The sequence below is a fragment of the Acanthopagrus latus genome, chromosome 22, assembly GCF_904848185.1.
Source record: "Acanthopagrus latus isolate v.2019 chromosome 22, fAcaLat1.1, whole genome shotgun sequence".
NCBI lineage: Eukaryota > Metazoa > Chordata > Actinopteri > Spariformes > Sparidae > Acanthopagrus > Acanthopagrus latus.
Window position 1 is genome coordinate 14,418,611 of NC_051060.1, and position 22,200 is coordinate 14,440,810.

A 22,200-nucleotide genomic window follows, 5' to 3' on the forward strand; every position below is an offset into this window, starting at 1 on the left:
TCAAACCAGCAGGGGAGAAAGGGGAGCCTACCTTCTCGGAGTGCTGAAACTGCCTCCAGAAACTCTCATACATTCGTTTGGTGGTCTTCTCTGGACTACACACCATGGTCTTGATATAGATCTTAAAGCTGCGGTCCAGAAGCTGGTTTATCTCCCCGTAATCATAGTCGTCATACCTGAAGAATGCAGAGAAACAGCGGGTTAGCGTCGCACAAAGATAACATCGGCATCATACAACACGACGACGTCTCCAGCGGCTGACCTGATGCCGAACATGCAGTGGATGTAGTTCCAGATGGCCCTGCGCAGCATGCTGGTGTCCACATCCTTGTGTGTTGCCATGGTGTTGTAGGTCAGATTGTAGGCCATCTGGAACTTCTCGTCCAGCATCTGACCAACATCAGGGTACAGCCTGTTGACCAAAGAGAAGCCGTGATCCTCCCAGCTGTAGTCCTGGAGAAAAGGGAAGATAAAATAGAATTAAGTAACAGTCGCAACCTATTTTGTTTTAGCATCCTGAGCTCTCCATCCAGCCTGCATCTGATCTCTACCTGCACTCTGAACGTGGGCACGTGTTCCCCCCTCCTGGAGAAGTCCTTGTAGCCGTAGCTGGGGTCCTCAAAGTGTCGGGAGATGTCTCTGGAGGGGACGCACTCCTCGTCCTCTGCCGTGACCACCAGCATGCTCTCCGTCTTCTCCCTCTCGAAGCGAGTCGCCATCTCCTCCTGGCTCGCCTCCTCGTCGTCGCGGCACTCCTGGAGCTGCTTCATGCGCTCCATCAGCACCTCCACCTCGCCGCACATCTCCTGGGAAAACAAAGGAAAAGACATGGTCAGTGGAAAAGTCACGCAAATCTCATCTTTCACACACACACAACCTTCACTTCTATCCTCACACGTCACAACCTAACAACTCACCTGGTTGGCAAGCAGATCATCGTGGTGGATAGCATGACCGTTGCCATTGGCAATGTCACAGACGCAGTACTGGCTGAGAGAAGGGGGCCTGAACGTGTGTCCGCCATCGCAGTGGATCTCGGGCGTGATGCCGCAACCAAAGGTGAACGAGGCGAGGGAGTGGTAGTGTGTGAGGAGGACCACGGCGTGGATGAGCTCTGCAAGCGACCAGCTGTGCTCCTCGGCCTTCAGAAGGCGCTGGAAAAAAAAAAAAAAAAAAAGGGAAAATGAAATTGTGAGCCTCAAGAACTGGAGCCAAATAATGACTTCAATATCAGTGACCTTTTGGGAAGTGGGAAAATGTGTTTCCATCATTCCTAACCAATTCTTCGTTTTCCAGCCTACTACACAGACACACACACACACACACCCCCCTCATACTTTGTGTCACGACACCTTCATGACCATAACTCCCAAATCCATCCAAGTCACACAGCTGCAGCTACACTCTGGCCTCCACCCATGATCTCAGCCAGTTACATAAGACTTCTCATGTCCACTTCCAGCCTCCCAGACCATGCCCGTCCTCTCACCTCGATGTGTTCCTTCGTGAGAAGCCAAGGCCGGTGGGCCAGGATTTTGTTGAGCTCCCCAAGCTGCTGCAGCTTCTGCGGGGCCTCGTCCAAGCCGTTCAGCCACTTGGGATCACCGCCGACCTGGAGGAAGTCGTTCACGTGCAGGTTGACTAAGTAGGAACACTGGTGCCTAGCTGCCGCCTGAAGAGTCACAGAAAAAAGGAAGTTTTTTCACAATGAGATGTGCATCAGTCGAACGAGAGGTGGATCTGAGAGACAGGATGATAGACGCGACCGTACCATGATGCCGATGTAGTGTCGGTAGTGCAAAGACAGGGGTCCATCCATCTGCAGCAGGTAGTGCTGCGTCCGGAGAAAGCTCTCCAAGTACTGCGGGTGGAAGCCCATCACCACTGAAATGTTGTCGAGGCGACCGAGGGCTGCAAACGCATCCTCAAATATCGATTGTGTCCGGGCGTCCACTTTACTGACTTTAAGAATCTGAAAAAAATAATTTAAAAAATTAAAATAGATTGATCAGAGAAATGTCATGCTGGTATCTGAGTTAAAAGTCCCTTGCTGAGGACACAGGCGGTCTCCTACCTCTTTTTCAGGGATAAATCTGCTTGGTCCGTTGCCTAAGGGTCTTGGGATCCTTACCCCCAAGTCCTGCAAGACAACAAAGAGGAGAAAAACATCAACAAGACGATCATCACTTCTCATTTCTCTCTGCTGTCACCATTTATTCTCCAGAGCATGAAATCAGAGTCGTCCGGTTTGTCCGACACCAGTAAACCAGAGATTTAAAAAACAAAAGAAAAAAGTGATTTAAGATTTTTCCAAAGCTTCTCTTAATAAAACAAACAGAAGTCTAACCACTCTGCCTTTGCACAAAATCTAAAATCACAGTGGAAACCTTCGCATCGCCTCTACCGTGTCCTGTAACTTTCCGCTGCTTGTCGAGACATGTCCCCCAGCGGACACCGTCCCGCAGCGCACCAGCGCAGCGGATGAATGAATGACCGAGAAAGGCACAATCACTCAGAAATGACACCGACTTACAAAATGTGCATCTGAACGTGTCATCGACGCGTCTGCTTATTCATAGATGAGGCCGACGAAGAGAATAAAAGACAGATATGATTTATCGGCCCAACGACCGCACAAACTCTTCTTACTCGTAAACAAGTCCACACAAAGACTGCACTGCAGCTTGTTTGCTCAACGGAAGAAAAAGAGGCAAAAAAAAAAAAAACGCCGCCTGAACATAACACATAATATGACATTTTCCTTCACGTACATCCCAGAGTCGCTTAAGAGTGCATTCATTCTCCCCTGAAGCCCTTTCTGTTTCTTCTCCTTACCTTTTTGCTGAGCCGCTCACAATGGGTACATATCTTTAACAGGCTTGACACCGAAAATGAATTATTTTCCACGTTTTCTGGCGGTGCGACCGCGTGCCTCATCTCGCGTCCTCGCTGCACTTTGATTATTTCACGGGTATAAAAATGTAAAAAAAGCGTCTTTCTGGATGGCTGTGTCTTCCTCTCTTTGTTCCTTTGGGCACTGCTTGGGTAAAGTGCTCGGCAGTCAGCTGTTGCAGCCCCACAGCAGAATACCGTCCTTCCCTGCTCATACATTCGGTAAATAAGCCGAGGCTCGTGTGATTGACGGGCGCGGCAGCCAATCGGGTGGCGAAAACAGCCTCCGCGCGGCCAATGGGGGCTGCAGGAGCAGGAGCGGGCGGAGCGAAGCGTGATGAGAAACAGGGAGGGGAGGGGGGGTCATAAACGTGAGCAGAAAGAACAATCCCCCCTCTAAGAAAACATCGTCACTTCTCTCCTTCTTTTGTTCCCCGCTGCAATTGATCATGATCGCACCCTGTGTGCTAAACACTCAGCTCATGGTGGCTTTATTCAGCTTCCTTGATCAATACCTACATTAATGATCAATGCATGGAGAAGGCAGCCTGCAAGGTTCCTAGAAATAGTTTTCTGGCTGGAGGAGGGCATCAGTGTGTTCATCTGTGTGATGTACATTCAATGAAAACCACAACAACAACAACAACGACAACCCCCCCATGTCAAACCAAGACGAAGAAGTTCTGCTGTGCAAACACCAGCATCAGTGCACAGCAAAATAGATATCTGCAGGACCTGGTGCAGCAGCCCTTCAGTTAGTGGTTTTGCACCGCAGCCTATGTCAGACCATCGAACCGCAGCCTATGCCATTGCTCCACCAATCAGCCCAGGCTGAAGGAGTCCTTTAAGAGCCAGGAGGAAGCAGAGATAAGGAAGGCAGCGCTTATGGCTTTGTTTATCCCAGCCTGACAATAACACCTTCACTGGGACAGTGGAGAAAGGCTTTATCACGCGGTGGTACTTAGAAAGTCAATAATTACTCAGAATTATATCAGACGAGATGCACTGAAGAACACTGTCATATTACAGTGTAATATCAAGATTATATCACGCAAACAAGTGTGTCGATGTCGAAATGTACCAGTAGAAGTCTTTGATGTACATGTTAAATGACAGACTAACAGTGACAGTTTAATGTAAAAGCACAAGTCAAGTGTTGTTTCCTCTGCGGACTGCCAGCAGCCGCATTACAAAGGCATCAACACATTGGGCAACTGTGTCCACAGACACACACGTGCACATTTGTGTACCGTAGTGCTGTGTGAGGTTTTAAAATAACATGTTTCCAAAGAAAAATGGAGAAGCTATTTTTTTCAGATATTTCACAAAAGGCTAATTTTACGCAACAGTTTTGATCGTTTGAAAAAGTCTTACATTTTGTGAGATACCAACTTTGTCCCCTGGCTACAAGAGTGTTTGGGCCGCACTGTGAAGGGTTACCAGATAAAATGCAGACAAACAAGTTAAAGTCGGTGACGATGAGGAGATGACGAGTCGAAGCCAAGACAAGTCTGCCCCTGTGTGCACTCCGATCAAGAGCCTGCCCGGCCAGTTCGGCAACCCACCGCAAGTCCCCAGCACTGATGGGTGGATAGCACAGTGTTCAGCAGGTTCATTGTGTGGATCGAGCCAACAGCCCCCCCCCCACACACACACACACACACACACACACACACACACACACACACACACACACACACACACACACACACACGCCTCCTCCCCACCCTGGTCTCTCTCCTGATGCCACAGGGTGGGGTGTGGGGCAGCGGTAAACATGTTCCCAGGGCTGGAGTCAGCACTCCCAGGGCTGCCGGGAGCCCCATGGCTCAGCAAAGCTGCAGAAGAGGCTGGTCAGCGTTAGGGCTTACGACGCACCAAACCTTTTCACATAAAAGCGCTTAGGCTCGGGGGTCCGGCCTCACGGACGGGGCCAAACACTATTGTGAGAGGGCACGCACTGACTACTCTGTGAGGCTTTACTGTACTCACATCAGCAGTGATCCCTGAATATATGTTCCTTCTTGGATCGAGGCTGTGGCTGCGTCTCCAGTGTTTGGTCCAAATGATAAAGAGTTGCATTTTGAAGTTGGCATAAAGAGCTGGATTATGCAAAAGCGAAATAGGGTAATATAACAAGCTTTTGTCACCGGAACACTAAACATCCATATTATATTATATATGCTTTGGAGTGAGTCTCAACACTCCAGAAAATAACTAGCAAGTGGACACTTGTGTTAAGATTTTTGTCCGACAATACATCCAGTTCTGGTCCCTGTGTCTTTAGGCGTTAAAACGAGAACTATTCAACTTTTTATCACATCAATATCCCCAGATGTCTCTCTGTCAAACTCCGTCCGGACTATCAAAACAAGGCCTGTGCTGAAAAACAACACCAAGTGCAGGACCATCTTTCCAGCAGTGGAATACCTGTTGTGTGTGTCATGTCTCTGGTGTAAATTAAGAAAACATGAGAGAATATTCGACTGCAGTCTTCGATATATCACACCTGGCTTGATGTAAGATGTAAGACTTTGTGGGTTCTGGAGTGTCTTCTGAAACCAGTTGAGAACACTGTGTGACATATCAGAAACCACACTGCAGGTGTCTCGGTCTGCAGGCCTCCATCTTTACAGTTATTTGACGTCACCTACAGTGAATCGGAATTGACCTTAAATCACTAACAACTTCAAACTAAACGTGAAAAGATCACATTAACCCCTCCAACACGCCTCAGTGAATCAGCACATAGATACTTTGTAACTTGCCCTTTTAAACTTAAAAGACGACACCACGGCTGACAGGCACATTAGCTGCTAACAGGGAATAAACCAGTGACCTTTCAACTATGGGATGGCCACCATGCCACGCTGGAGATGTAACTGCACATGTATATGTGTGTGTATGTGATGGTCCTTTGGCATACAGGGGTTTTGACAACATTGGGAGGATTAAGTTGTGATGTCGGAAAGGCTCCTGGAAACAACAGGACTCATCTCAGGTTTGTTTTAACAGCGTGTGTGTTGTCAGATAAGTGATCTGTAGGAGGAAAGGCCTGAACAATGGACACATTTCCACTAGTTTTATGGTAATGGTGATAAAAATATTCTCATTAAGAGAATGTTGTTCTTATATTCTGTTCATTTATGTCTAAACAAGGTTCAGAAGAAGAAAAAACAATCTTCTTTTTACAAATTAAAACTTGAATTCATAAGAATTAAAACACCTCTAGCTCAATTCATTACACTCTGGTGTTTCAGCATTATAGCAGTACAAGGTCTGCCAGTTAATGATGGCTAATGTTAGCTTGTGCAACTTTAATACTACATTTTAGCACTTGCCATTATCCCATAATCACCTTTTGTGGCCACCGAAGCCGTGGTTCAGAAAAGGGTACACAGGCTCGCTTTGATGCATGAACCAGTCGCCATAAAGAGCTTCAACTTATCAACATTTCTTGGAGAAGGAGCAATAGGAAGTTAGAGTTAAAGGACCATTTACCCAAGGATGAAAATGCTACCCCCCATTCCCTGTAGTATTTTAAAACTAATCCCCACTACCAGCTACTTCACTCGTAGGAGAAAGCAAAACACTGTCTTGTTGTGAATCTCCCGAAAAGTTCTGTGGACTGTGAAAAGTTAGGTTCAGAAGCAGTGTATATGGCCATACTTTGGTGAAAATTTTAAACAAAATCTCGGAAAAGACCAAGCATATTCATAGATAACCATGCCGTGGTTTTGATGAAATTTTTCCCACTTTTCTTGAACTTCTTGGAATTTGGAATTCCTATTGCTCCGTCAATCCAAAGCCAGCCGCGGTCACTAAGCTTCAGGAATAAAGCAAACTGCAGCTTATAGCCTTTGAGTCTTAAAAAGGGAAAGTGTTTCACACCAAAAACACAGTATCACCCAACAAAGCGTGAACAATGGTTTCGATTCTTTCAGGGGTACGTATACCACAGAAAGAATTGAAACTATTTTTTGGTGTAGCATGCTAAGTAAGTGACGCTGCCACTGAGGAATTTAAGACACCAGTATACAGATAATGTATGCAACAGTTGGCATGTTGTTGGACTGTTTCATAACAGAGGATAGAAATGTGGATAGAAATGGACACGAAACCTGTAATAAACCATTTGTAGTTTTAAAGCAAAGGAGCTGCTTCATTAAGATCTGAACGACTACTGTCAAGAATTAGGCCACCAGACTTCAGTAAAGAGTAAATGGCAGCTACTTTCTCAAATGCTCACTAAAGCAGTTGTTTCTCCTTTATGAGTGTGAAGCAGAGTTAACAACAACCTTAAGCCAATAAAGGGGGTGATAAAAGTTAATAAGATTAAAAAACAGAAAGAGGAAGCCATGCCAGGCGTAAACTCTGCACACATGTGTCTCAGCGCAGCGGCTGCAGCAGTTAGACGCGAGGGAACCGCAAAAAAAAAACTGTGGGGATGTTCAACAAGTGGCAGAAGTCCACCAGACCGGTTCAGCCTATCACTGCAGAGGAGAGGGAGCAGAAAACTCTTGAACACTGACATAAGCCTAGCAACAGGCTTCCACCAATCGCGGGGCAGAACAACAGTTAGAGGAACCAATCTTCACTGCTCTCTCTCTCTGCCTCTCTTGTTTCTCTGAAAAAAAAAAAAGAAAAGGAAAACAGAAAAAAAAAAAAAAAAGTTCCGTCGAGGCATGAAGTTGACCGAAGAAACGAACCTGGTCTGTTTCATCGAAAGTAATTCACTTTTACAGATCTAATTGAACAGTTGAAACTTATGTCCTCTTAGGTTTCTTTGGCAGGTAGCGGAGAAGCAAAAAGTCTCCTAACTTCACAGTAAACACTAGAACACATGGTTTAACTTTGCTCAGCGGCTCGCAACAGCAACTCTCGTCTGTGAAAAACAACTAGGCTTTTTTCCCGTGTATAAACAGATTACTCTGAAAGAAGTGGCTGCTGTTAACAGCAAAGCCTTAAATCAATACTTTAAATACTACAGATCTACAGATAGGAGGTTAGTTTCAAACTTGGCTACAGTGAAAGAGTGAAAACTGCAGACTAAGAGGGTATCTCCCCCCCCACCCCACTCTTCAAACACAGCTCTAGGTTCAAGCCTGTTCATCTATCACAGAGCGTTTCACGAGCAGACTGGTTAACCCTTACCTGTCCAGCTGCAACAACCTGCAGGCTTCTCTCTCCACTCATAGAGCAGAAACCAGCCTATAAAACTGGTGCTAAGTTTACAGAACCTGTTGATCACAAGTATCAAAGTGGAAGTGTAATTCTAACCATGATCTGTCATTTAGTGTTAAGACGCGCGAGCCAAAGCTGAATAAATGTGGGAATTAACTGGACCCGAGTTGCCTTTCGGCCCTCTTTGAGTGACTCCTGGTCCCTTTTCTTCTCTTCCCAGTCGCCTCTTCTCTGATCTGTGTGTATTCTGGCAGGCTATCAGAGTGGAGTGGTCTCGCCAAGCGCCGGCTTTCCTGAGAGGCGAGGCATGCCCCCCCACCCCCCCACCCGGACCAGCGGGTCCTGGACCAGCGCACACCAACACTGGGAGGAAGCAGCGCTCCCTGGATTCCATGAAACATGGAGGAACTGCCGAGACCTCGGGGAGAACACGGAAAAGAGAAAAAAGACCCTACATATCGAAGGGGGAAGATGAATCTGGGACAAAAGATAACCTCTTTTATGACTTCACACTGACGGGCATAAACATGCATGTGCACCATTACCTATAGGCTATAATCTATATGTACTGTAGGCGTTAATCCAGGGGGGAAAGGCGTTGGCTTGCTACCCGTGTGCACGTGAGGAAGAGTGAGTTCCCGGGGATGTTATTCTAAGAGGGAGAGGGCAGCTGTCACAATACAACGCGCTCCAACAGAAAAGATCCCATAGAAAAACAGAAAATACCAAACCCTCCCCTGCTATCTTTAGCCTGATATGACACAGCCAACGACAAATCAATGAAAAACTCTTCATTCACGAGTTTACTAATGAGACAAACGGGGGAGACAAGACTTTGAGGAGAGTCCAAAGGTGCTGCCCAGTAATCGTAGCAAATGTTTCAGATACTGAAGACATGCAAGCTTATCTTTACTACTCGTGTTAACCAAAAACACGGGAGGAACAAAGATGACCTTATACCAGCATTGCGATTCGAACAGCCCCAAAGAAAACAGCCCCTCTGCTGTGACGCTGCTGTGTGCCTCCTGGCATGCACAGCTGTTTTTTTCTCTCTCTCTCTCTCTCTCTGACAAGACCTCGGCTCTGCTGACTGAGCAAAAAAAAAATGACTCATGTCACCGGGAACCTGGCCAACAAGTTGTTGATCATCACCCTATAATTCGTAATGGGCACTGTAAACCCAGCACAAAGGATCAGACCCTTCACCTGTTTTCTGTGAGAATACAGAAAAGGAGATGACACACACCAAAACAAACAAGAGTTTAATAACAGCAGCCGACACTCCAACTGATAATCAGGAGGGTTTTCTGCAGGCTTCTACAAGTTTACATTTAAGACCATTATCAATGCAGTTTAAGAAAAATCAAACAAAACAAAACAAAAAAAAAACCCTAACCAGCAGTCTGGACGATGCTTACAAGAGCTTCATGAGTTCATGTTGTTAGCACTGATTGGGCCACGCCGGGGTCAGACTTCAGCGATGCTCATGGTGTGAAACGAGAACATTACTGGGTGATTGCAGAAGTTCACTGCTACCTTTTTATGATGGCTTAATATGAGCCTAAAAGTGTGTTAAATATAAAAATTTCCCCCAAAATACATTTAAAAGTGTGGTGAAGTTAATGCATCTTCACAAAAGTAACATCAAATTCATAATCTAGGATCCGGAATCGTAATTAGGACATTTAAAGGCATTTTAAACGGCTAGAATTCAGATAATAAGACGTTATACTTTTTAAGCCTTTTTAAGGACAAGTGTTGGGGGCTACTGTGATTATCTTACATTTGACCTAAACACAGTAATCTAACACAACAGTTCCCTAATTTACAGGTGGGAAAAAAACATAAATTCTTTGTTTATGTACTTGTGTAGATATTTTAGGTATCTGTACTCTACTTGAGTATTTTTTTTTTTCGACAACTACTTTTACTCCCTGCATTTAAACACAAATACCTGAACTGTTTATTGCAACATTTTATGTTATTTGTCAGTTATTTTCATAGCTTTTCCAACCCATAATGCCGGTATCTGACGTTCTGGGAATGAAACTCAACAATCGACTATCTTTCCAGCGTGTTTAGGAACGGCTTGAGCGAATCGCACTGAGTCTACCTTTAATCTTTGAGTTTTAGGTGTGTCTTCATTTGCGCTGAATAAGTTGTTCGAATTGCCAAGTTCAACGTGTGGCGGCTGAGAGGAGGAGGAGACAAGGAGGCCCCGAGGACACGGCTGACACCTGAGTGCGCTTGGCTCGTTAAACACGGTTCATACGCCATTTAAACATGTTTTTCTCCTTTTAAATCTGTCATCAGCTCATGGCGTTAGGAAGGCTAGTCTTCCATATTATTATATTTATTGATACGTTGTTTTTCAGAGGTTAAAATTAGTACTAGGCCGTGTATGGAGAGCAACCTTTTTACACTGTTTATAGTTTTAAAATGAGTGCCAGTGCTGCCTTTATTCTCCTAGACGTGCATTTGACCTTTGTTTTCGCAACAACATTTTTCTGCAAAGCGCTTTTTGGGCTGTTTTTCACCAACTTTGCTTTCAGGTTTGTGGTTTTAAGGAGATAACTGGCGATAACCTGACAATGCATCTCAGGTGATGCGGTGTGTTAACACAAAAGTGATGGACTTTTGGGGTGTAAATAAGTTAAGCCTGTACAAGAAATCTGTAATACATTGCTTTTTTTTGAGTAACTACTCCAACAGATCCACCGAAACTACAAATCAAAGTGTCCAGATCCAGTGTGAGGTACACCAACTAAGACAGCAGACGAAAACACTGATAAAGTCTGATGTAACACATCATAGAGGCTACAGCAAAGATTAGAAACTATTGCACTCTGCATTAATCATGTCTGTAGCCGACACCACTTTCACTTCTGCTCTCTTTTTCCACCAATCTTCAACCTTCACCACAATGTATTTTGATTGCAAAGGGTGGATGTGATACTGCTGTCCCTTAAGGGTGGAGGAAGTGATATGGCCTAATCGTTCACCCTCAGAACCATTTTGACCGTGTCCTATTACTTCATTAATAGGCAATGAGCCCCGGTACTGAATGGCAGAACAAAATAGCTGGCAGAACCTCATTTGAGTGCGACGTCAGGGCGACTGCCCCATTAATGTTTAATCGTTTATGAAATGTCTGTTTGATTAGGTTGAAACTCGATCACCTTGGTCTCTGTCCTCACCCGTCGTCACTGACACAACTTTTCCAGTCATGTTTGATTATTTCAATCTGCTGATGCTTCGTATGACATTGGGCGGGAGAAATACGGAAGGAGGAAACCTAATTCAAATTTACATGACATGTAAAAATGGTATTCAGTTAATATTTTACTGCCTTTATTAACAGTTACGGTTTTCCCAGTGACTTATATCTCCCCACATGTAATATAAGATGAAGGCTTTAAGTCTGCTCATCCACATAAAGTTATAATGTGCCATTTGTCACACTTTATTACCTGTTGCTACACCTGCCAAGCTTCCCTTTCTCCATGCAATTTACAATGATAATGGTGCTTAATTCTAAAATTCAAAATTCTTGGTAATTTTTGCCACAATGGATCCTTTATTTCGGACAAGACAAAATCAGACCTTGCATTTCTCGTTGCCGACCATGACAGAAAAGGAATAACATACACAATGTCTCAGCTCGTGTACATACATGTAGTCCTCTTGAGACAATAACCATTGAGTTCCTCAAATATGAAATCACAGGCACATGACGTGAGGTCAGGAGTCTGAACTGTGGAAAACAACACTTGTAAAATGCAGAAATTGCACGCGTCGGCACATTATGTTCCTTAAATATGTTCTTACTCCGGATCAGTTGCACAATCTGTACATGCTCAGTCATTCATGTCTCACATTGAACATGCATCGAATGAAATCATAAGCGCTTTTAAACATCATGCTGATTAAATACTAAAAACTATCAGCTGCTAAGTAGAAAATTTGAGGAAAAAATACATTTCCGTTTATCATGCTTACATGCTGCGTTTGCTTGACGTAAACAAACGTTTCAAGGTTAAAAAAAACAAACATTGTATAAAAATGTAAAACATATTCTTGGATGATCATATCTGTGCTCTGCAAACATACTGGGTTAATGTGTAGGGTTTGGGTGTATGCTGGTTCGTCACTTTTAAAATTCTCCGTGGACCTCATAACCCTGACTGTGTGTGCGCGTGCATGTGTGTGTGTGTGTGTGCATGGTAGTGTTGGACATATTTGCTCTGTGGTTAATCAATAACAGGCCTGAAAAGAACAAACCGACAGCTGAAAACTCTTCTGGATCATTCCTTGTGGATTCGGACACAAATACCTCACCAACTTTCAAGTGTCAGATATAATGAGGAGATAAAACGTCCAGCGTAGCGTTCACTGATTATATTACTGCGGTGACGCTAAACATCAGTCAGTTTGCTCACTCATGCAGAATCTAAATTACTTTTTTGAACTCTAAAAGTTACTGCTTTTATTTTTGCTCTGATTTAAACTCTTCAAGGTTTTGTTATTTTTTGTTGTTCCATGTTACAAACATTTGAACAGATGACCTGCTGTATGCTGAGCGCTGATGTGCAACAAATGATCTTACATAATCCAAATAGGTAGACGACGCCATTGTATTCACAGTGCCAGGAGGTCTGGCAGCGTTCCCATTGGTGTCATGCTGGATAAAAATGAATTAATCCGTGAATAAGCTGATGAGCAGTAAGAGCATGTGATTTTCATGGTTTAACTGGCATTGTGACTGAGGTGGAAACTTGTGAGAAAAGTACAAGAGCATTGTGATGAAGTGAAGATAAGAAGCAGACAAGAGTATGGAAAAGTTACAGGTTGCTGATGAAAACCTTTTTTTTTTTTTTTAAATAGAAAGAGATGGGAAAATATTGTACTTGTAAATGTGCTAAGTATGCACACATTAATACATCCTAACAACGGAGCAGTTTGAATCGTTCATACGCTGTAATCACTACTTTATTGACTACCAATCCTGCCGAATGCACAACTTTGATAAGTGACCCCCTTCATCAGTGATTATGTCACACATAATGGATGTTGGGGTTAAGGAGGGCATCCACTATGAATGAAAAGATGGAGGGTGGAAAGAGTGATGAGAGAAGAGCGATAAAAGGTAAAAGGACAGAGAGAGAGGATTATTTGATCAGTGTGCGGCGAGAAAGCGCCTCGGCCCTTATCATGGATAAGTAAACACCCCGAGCCGTCTGGAGTGACATCATTGTCCCTGAGAATCAATAACCAGCCACTTCCTGTGCAGCGGGAAAATCGATGACTGTACACTAGATTACCTATCTGTGCCCACTCACCTGAGGAGGAACACACAACTAATGCACACACTGTAATGCAGGACACATACATGGCGCGCATTAAGTGAAACAAACCCACTGTCACAGTTCTCACCGAGGGGAACAGTATTTGTGCGGCTTCAGTGCAGAGTCAGCCTATTATGGGATTAGTGGCGGCCACAGCACGGTGTAGGCCTACTGTTGAAGTCTAAAGGGGATAATGGCTCTGCCAAATCAGATTTCTATCAGGTTTCCCACACAAACACACACACACCCATACACACACCTAAAAACCGAGGCAGCATGGCTCAGCACCAATCTGCAAATCTCCCAGATCCCCCTGCTTTCCTGAGGAGCATTTGTTAACCTCTATTCTCCCTGCCAGTTTTTTTTTTCTTTCACTCAGTCTTTGGTATATTGTTATGCAATAAAGACTGAGGGTTAAAAGGTAATAAAAAATAAATAAGTAGAACCTAAAAACATTTTAACCATGCAGGCATTTGGCATCACTCAAAGAGCTCCTTGTAAACTTTGTCACCTATAAATGAGCGTTTGTGGTGTGAGCTTTAGGCACCATTGGCAAAACAGTCTCTGGATGTGCTTTCAACATTTCTTCAGCTGAGCAACAAAAAAAAAAAACAAAAAAAATGCATCGCTCCAGGCTTGTTTTTTACATCGCTAGTTGTCTGGAAGGGAAGTTCAGCTTTGCGAGCATGGCTCTCAGATTGCTGCCGGTTCCTCCTGCCAAGGCAAGCTATGGAAGAGCAGGCAGCTAACTGACAGGACTGGTTGGAGGATAATGAGTAACTGAGCTCAGTACAGTCCCTCATCACCTGTAAGTGTGTGTGAGCGTGTGCAACAGGAAGGAGAGAGTAAACAAGAGACAAAACAAAAATGGAAACAGAAGGTGAGAAAAACATCAAACAACACAAACATTAGCTTCTAATCACACATGCTAAACACAGCCAGTGATAAATGTGTGATCATGAAAGTCTAAAACTGACTCCTGTTCTCAATTTTGAATGCATAAAGAAGAAAAAAAAAAACGAAGTACAACGTGTTAACTTCCTTTGGTGACTAAGATAAAGATGCATTGGCTGAGTGGGTGTATTATTTTTTTCATTTTATCACATAGAGCACTGTAAATTTCTGTGGTTAGCCACAGCAGATCTTTCGGTATTGGTTTTGGGCGGGTGCAACGACACATTGAACAGTGAGCTAACATGACAGCCTCCTCTCGTCCTCACAGTGTGCTTGCACCTGGGGCGCCGACTGTCTGCCTGTCCACATCCTGCCGTGACACCAAATGGCACATGCAAATCCCTGTGTCATACCAGCAAGACCAAGACGGGTTTATGAGCAAAGATGTTCACTGATCAGTGCTTACAGATATTCAGTTTAAATAAAGGTACTATGATTACGTGTCTTTTTTGTTGGAGTGAGAAATTAAAGCACAGTGTCGTAGATGTATGATAAGATATGGGTACACTGGAGTACATAAATGATGTGTTTCAAGTGAATAATTTGATATTTTGTTTTCTTGAAGCTATAGCCAGAGTCTGCAGTATCTCATATTTGCTTGGTTCTGAATATACAAACCGAATGCATCATTTCAATTTGTGAGATTTAATTCATGATGTTGATGGCCTGGTCCTTGCCAATCTTTATGCAAAGCTAAGCTGAGCTAACCATTTGCTTGCTGTTACTTTAGCTTGAGAGCACAGACACGAGAGTGGTGTATGTCAGTGTATCCATTCTACAGAGCAAATAAATGAATGCTCAAAACTGTCTAAACTATTCCTTTAAATGTATGGCAATGACGGCAGCTTGTTTGGACTCAATAAAATGGGGAGTTAGCATTAACAGTGATAGCCACGATAGCTCAAGAGACAAAGTACAAGAAGTACAGACGTCATAGCAAAGTGTTACGACTGGACACACTTGGACACATACACATACCGATCTGTGACTTCCCTTGCAGAAATACAATGAAAATAACTGCTTTGTGACATGTTACCAACACTTTAAAGCAAGAAACAAATGATGACCACTTCATATTTTAAAGGAAGGTCATTCAACCTACTAAGGTTTTTTTTTTCCTCTGGTTGAAAGAAACTTCACCTCTGTCATTTTTCCTGCTGGGAGTTAGCTCAGAAGACTGATGCCACTCTCATGAGGCTAGAGCTATGAGGTGATCACTTTAGCTTAGCGTGAATACTGGAAGCAGGATGAAAACAGCTAGCCTGACTGTGTCCAAAGCTAAAAAAAAAAATCGCCCTACTAGCCTCTCCAATCCTCACTAATATATTTGAAACTTGTTTGTTCAATCTGTACAAACAGAAATGTAAAAACAACTCTGTTTGGAGACCAGTTATCTGTTTCCCACAGCTAACGAACTATCTCAAGGACACACCCAACTCTTTAGGTTGAAGTTTCAACCCTATGGAGTAAGAACCTGTGAATAAGCATACACTTTATTAATGGTCACAAGAATACATTTAAGATTTGGCTTCCCTAATGAATTCGTACTCCAAACAAACAGGGGCAGCATTTCAGTGGGCTAACTGCTAACTGCTGCTAACTGTACTGTTTATCCATCCATGACTGCAGCTACTGATAGCCTGTTAGCTCAGTAACAAGCCCTGGCTAGATGGATAGCAGGCTAACCTCTGTAGATATCACTGCAGCACTATACAGTATATAGGCACCTCTGAGATAACATCAGAATAGTTTTTTCTTCACATTCTTTTAATACTTTATGTTAATTTCTAAATGTCTATAACTAAAAATCTATAAAAAATATGACTCACCACCTGAACAAGACGGTCTCTACAAGTATGACTGTGTTAGTTGTTTAGATCGTTTGTTTTTCGTGTGAACGTTACACACTTGACCTGTCCCACTAACCCTCTACACACTAGCTTTCCCGGCTTGTTCACAACAGCTAATGATGAGCCGGTCTCATCCAAAACAATAATGTCTGCCTGTGTGAGATCGTGCGCACACGTCTGGCGAGGAAATCTATTCTCTTGATGCACCGGTGCAAAGTTTTGGCCCGTAGCCTTCCAAATCTATGACCCTCCACTAACCCGACTGTATGTCAGCTCACACACACACACACACACACACCGCACCAGAGGACCGTCCTGCTGGGTGAGGGTGCGTTCTCTACGGGACTCCCACAGGAAAGCTTCACACAATACTTGGCTCTCCTTGAGGTAGACACACAGACATTAACCTCCCAGAGACACACACACAAAGACAGATTAGGACAAACTTCAACACACACATAAAAGGCAAGCACACAATCCCTCTCACACATGTTAAGTGCAGTGTACTAGCTTGCGCACGCACGCACGCACACACACACACACACACACACACACACACACATACACTCAGAGTCTCAAGCAGACAATGGACAGTGGAACTGTGCCATAAGGGAAGGCTGTTGTCCAGTCACTGGGCAACTGGGGCAGCAGATGGTCATCTTCCCTTCCACTAACACCAGCAAGGAGGGATGGAGGGAGGGGGTGAGGGGTGAGGCTCAGCAGAGTGGTCTCCGTCTCCGAGCGAAACACCTTTCACCGAGTACATGGGAATGACTCAGCCATAACCCATAAAGCAAATGAGCTGGACACTGATTATCTGCGAGTCTGCACGGAGTTACGGCGCAGAAATGGAAAGTCTCCCGGGCCGAGGTGTACTGAGCGAGGACGCACCGTTTGCCCAGTGTAGTTTGAAATGAATGCCACGGCCTTGCAAAGCCAACCAAACAAACCTGGGTGAACCACAAACACGGCAAAAACGCTCCCACAAGAGGCAGAGTGTGAGCTTTAGCGAGGAGAAGGGGAAAAGTAGGGGAAAGGTCAATTCTTACATGAAGAAAAGAAAAAGGAAGAAAAAAAAAAAAGCAGGGAGGAAGGTTTCATATCCTGTTGACCAGTTGCTGCCTCTCAGCGTGAAAGTTTTGATTGCAGGGCATGCGTCGGTGTGTGTATCCAGAAGTGTGTGTGCACGACAGGGAGAGAGAAAGGAGGAAGCGCCTGTAGCCTGCTGCGTGCGCACTGTAAGGCGCTGTTTATATTCTTTGCTCATCTTAGCTCATGTAAATGGAGGAAAAAAAACAACAGGCCTGCATTTTTCTCCTCTGCTCTCTTGTAGCGTGTCGGGCGGGCATGTTTTGGGGTAGCTCAACCCATAACAAGAGTCGCCTTACATAAATAAAGGACTCACTGGCTGCAGCAGGCTGATGGCAGACAGATGCAGGAGAGAGGTATTTGTGCTCTTGTGTAAAATAAAAAAAAAAAGAAAGAAAAAAAAAAGATGTAAAGCGCAGAAAACAACTTGGTATGAATGGAGCCTCTGTGTGCACAGCCGAGTCAGGAAAACATGTTTTTTTTTTTTTTGAGGGGGAGTTACATCACAGTGGAGGTATGAAAGAAGGGAAGAGTTGAAGGAAGAGGGAGAGAGGTCAGAGAAAAGCAAAAGGGAAGAGAAAGCGGCAGAGCAAACAGGGAAAGTAGGACGAGGGAGACACAGAAAGAGGAGCAGAGGAGAGGTGATCGGTGGCAGCGCAAGTGGGTCATTACGTGTTCGGGAAATACTGTACATGTATGTTTACACACACGGATCAGATCTGTAACCCTCGTTCTCGTTCTCTCTTCGCTCTTTTTTTCCCTCTGGTCTGTCAATCAACACCCTCTTTTCTCCATTGCTATTCATCTTTCACCTCCTGTTCCCCCCGTCCTCCTCATTGTCAGTGTGTTTCCCCCGTTGCCTTTCATGATCGCCTCGAAGCAGTCCTCCCCTGATCGTTGTTTTTGTCAATGGGACAGCTCAGAAGAATGTGGTTCAGAGCAGGATCTACAGCATCACCCGAGGGCCTTTGAGAAGCCGCTCGTGGTCATGTCTGCTTGTGTTTGTGTGACCACGTATGTAAGCAGATGGTTAAATTGGTGTAGTAGTCGATGATGTTACGTGTCTCAAGTGTAATTCTGAGGGGTCTGTTTGTGTACCAAAGTGCCAAAAAAACAAATAACACATCAGTTGTTGATTGCTTCAAGGTGCCTCGAATACGACCACACTCTCCGTTTTTTCCCCCCTCCTTGCGATCTTTCTAAGAACGCTCTGGTGGATTCCTGAAAAGCCAGCGGCTAATGTGCATTTCAGGACTCGCCTGAGTTTCAAAAAAACAACATCGGGTGCCAAGTTCTTGCATGGAGAGGTCAACATTTTTAAAGATTTAACTATGGCGCTAGAGGGAGTCATATGAAATACTGTAAGCCACATCTAGTCTTTCTTGTTTTCCTTGCTCAACCCCCCCCCCCCCCCAGTCTTTTAGTATCTTCCCTGTACCCCCTCCTAGTTATTCACTTCGCACAAACACAGCTCTGAATAACACGGGTAAAAAGAGAGAGGGAGAGAAAAAAGGAGTAAGAGGGGAGAAGGGGGGGGTTAACCTATATAGTGAGCCATGTTTCTTCCCCTTTGGGCTCCCAGCAGACTCAGCTTCAGTTTGATAAATAGCAGGCCCCCTCAAAGCAACAGATGCTACGGCTCAAACCCCAGCAAATTAAAAAAAAAAAAACAGAAAACCCAAAGCCAAGGCCCTTCACAACTGTTCCACATACTGACAGCCTGCCCGAAGAGGAACACTGTGAGTAAGAACAGGGCACATGGAAAACAGGGTCCCCCCCTCCCACCACCACCAATACCCCCTCTGCCGCAAAGACAGCCCAGTTACAGTAGCCCCTCAAGTCCCCAGACTTCCAAAACAATCCTTGTCCAACTCAGTAAGGTTACTGCACTGGCAGCTTTCAGGTCAGTTTCAAAGCTTTTTGCACCGTTCTGTCTTCATCGTATCTGTGGTTTGACACCACTTTTTCTTTTTTCGTGTCGCCCGAGTTGCGACCAGGCATCTCCCCTCGCTGACACTCCTACAGCTAAAATGACAACAGGGTAACAACTGAAGCAAATATGTTTTTTCTGTGAAAGCTGAAAAACGCTGGCTTCTTGAAAAGTGCTTTTCTCTGAAAAAGCTAGACTGGGGCCTTTCTTTGGGAGGAATGTTTGGTGTTTTGTGGGCTGTGTAGGAGAGCCTTTTTTCTCTGAAGTGGGGTTGTGCAAGTTGTTTTGTTTGAGAGAAAATGAGAGAGACAAGCAGTGAGTGAGATATTTAGGGACAAAGTTTGGGTTGCGAGGTGCGAATGAGGTGTTTGATTAGGAGTGTTGATGCAATCAGCACTTTTCTAGCGTGATAATTTGGAGAGGGTGTCTGGGTGCAGCAGGAGGCCTGTCATCTCATTATATGCCCGAAAGTCAGACTGTCTCTGGGACTAGACTGACACTGTCATGGAAGGAGTGTTATTTAAAACACATATGTATCAAAATATCTCCAACAGCAGCCAAGGGTGGCATAGTTTGTCTGCTTCTTAGAGGCACATGATGACTGTATTTCTGTTTTTGCTCTCACGGCATCTGCTTTTAGACATGCTCCTGATTTCTTCCTGTTTTGTTTCGCCCCAGTCTGGTTTTTACGCTCTGGTTTTTCCATTTAGAGACAAATGATGAACTTAAAGAGCGAACCTTAAAGGAACTGCTGCCGGTCAGCTCTGGCATGTCAGACATCAGTCGTGCCCTAAATTCACCGACTATCTCTTTGTGATTGTGTGTGTCTGGGAGTGTGTTGAAGAGCATATTTCCCGAAGTGCTTCACAAGAGTGGGCGAGATAGGGGACAGGTCGTCCCATCAGATAGATGGTTTCTATGGCAGCTACATACACACATAGAAACAGTCTCATGACCTCAGACAGGCTGGAGAAGCTTCCAGAGGGTCAAGATACAGAGACACTGACCAGAGCTTAGAAATGGGAGCCTGATCCTGTCTGCCAATGCGCTACACCTTTCTGTCGGCACCCATCTTGAATACAAATGTCTACCCTCAATGACAAAATAAGTGCACTGTACACTGCTACACTAAAAAGCAAGCTTTAATAAATCCATAATTATGAATAATAAAAGGGCTGGTAACAAAAGGCAGGCAAAGAAGAAATATCAAATGTAATTCTGAAAACTGAGGATAAACCAGAAGAACCATGAGGAACACATCAGGAGCACAGAAGGCCTGTGACGAAAACATGACTGACGAGAACAGACACACCAACAAAGAGTGAGGGGACAAAGCAGGCTTAAATACCAGTTAAACTAAAAAGGGGATGGAGCGCAGGTGGAGAGACACTGGGAACAAGGTAATGCTAGCCCAGCTGACGTGAGATATGTGTGTGTGTGGGGGGGGGGGGGGGGGCATCAGGCTAGGGAGGAGCACAGGAACACAGGAGGCGAACAGAACACTGGGAACACAGGTGAGCAGGAAGTAGAAATTGACAACAAGACACAAGACAGTGGCAACTTGGGTGGTTGGTAGTCTAGGGATAAATGGTGCCGGTTCAAATCCCTGACGAGATGGCACAATAATATTGCAAAAGGACAGCTGGTAACAAGAGGGTTGTCAAGAGACAAAATCAGGTATGAGATCCTGCCACTGTGTCCACAGGCCTCTCCAGTTTATAACTGTGTGTTTGAGATAGGATCAAAGACAGATTACTGATTTACTCACTGCCCTCTAATGTCACCACAACAGGTAAATCCTGTGATTTCCAGCCAGCTATGCTGAAATTTGCCCCATGATATCAGGGCGACAAGCTTGCTGACAGCTGAAAATGTGTCCGTCAGATACTGTTCCCCCATGTTCAAAATGAAACCGCTGATGGAATTTGACGGAAGGCTAGCTAAATCTGGTGCAAAGCATCTCAATCTCACAAACATGATCTCTGTTTGTGTGCAATCTGAGCCATTCCCTTCGGCATGCTGCAACAGACACGCTGTGCAGTGGACCGCTGCCAGCGGCCTGCTTCCGAGCTCACTGTGTTTGTGTCTCAATACGACAAGACGAGAAGGCGGGCAGAGGGCAACTTTCGAGGCGGGCTGTGGGCTGCCAACCCAATGATGGGTTAGAGACGGCACTGGTATATTTTGTTCTTTCTTTCCATTGGCCTATTTTTTTTTTTTAATTAACTTTTGATTGGGTGGGCAAGACGCACATTTGAGAACCGACTGCTATCACGGGCCTCGGAATCACTGGACACAGCTTTTGTTTTGGCCATTTCATTAACAGGTCAACTAGAAATGCAGCTGTGCTGAGGGTCAGATTTGCTCACAGAGGTAATGTGTTAAAGATTGATTCACATTTAGTCAAGTTCTCCAACTTCCTTCCTCACTCACTGATGTATCATCCAAAGTTTTCCGGAAGTTATAGTGACGGATGACCAAATGAAATGCATCACTATTTTGATAAAGTTCATAATTTCTCTGTGCTTTAACATTTGGGATGATGTACGTACACAACTACCACTACTTGATAGTTTGGCTTTGTTTTCTGTGGTCCCCCCCTAGAAAGCCTGTATGTTGCACTGAATTATTATGTTTTCTCATTTGCAGATGCAGCTGTTTTTTACATGATACTTGACACCGTCATCATCACTACTTATATATATCTGGTTGTTTTTGCCTTAAACGTTCCTCCTGTGAAGTCAACACATCTGCCCCCCGCTGACACTCAATTGTTGCGTTTGATAACTGATACAAATTCCTCACTTATCATGGTGATACTGGAAAATGGTCAAGAAAAAGCATGCACTCTGTATTCTGTTAGCTTTAAATGATAAATCAATTGATCACTACAAAAACTCAGTATCATACACTACTTTTCTGTCCATATTTGCTGACAGATACAGGTTAGATTACT

At 44.4% G+C, this 22,200-nt stretch overlaps 1 protein-coding gene across 2 annotated transcripts in view; it reads right to left on the reverse strand.

The window, feature by feature from the left end:
* Positions 1–22,200, reverse strand: part of sesn1 (sestrin 1) — a 62,175-nt gene that overhangs the window by 3,186 nt on the left and 36,789 nt on the right. The window contains exons 1-8 of one of the 2 annotated variants that reach the window (XM_037085885.1): positions 2,836–3,099; positions 2,075–2,140; positions 1,772–1,972; positions 1,490–1,672; positions 918–1,154; positions 552–806; positions 263–453; positions 32–176 (exon numbers count right to left, since the gene is read on the reverse strand). In XM_037085885.1, the coding sequence (XP_036941780.1) occupies positions 32–176; positions 263–453; positions 552–806; positions 918–1,154; positions 1,490–1,672; positions 1,772–1,972; positions 2,075–2,140; positions 2,836–2,937 (1,380 nt within the window). In that variant the 5' untranslated portion in view covers positions 2,938–3,099. Of the gene's footprint in view, positions 1–31; positions 177–262; positions 454–551; positions 807–917; positions 1,155–1,489; positions 1,673–1,771; positions 1,973–2,074; positions 2,141–2,835; positions 3,100–22,200 lie in introns of those variants that run through there. The other variant, XM_037085884.1, reaches the window with a different exon arrangement.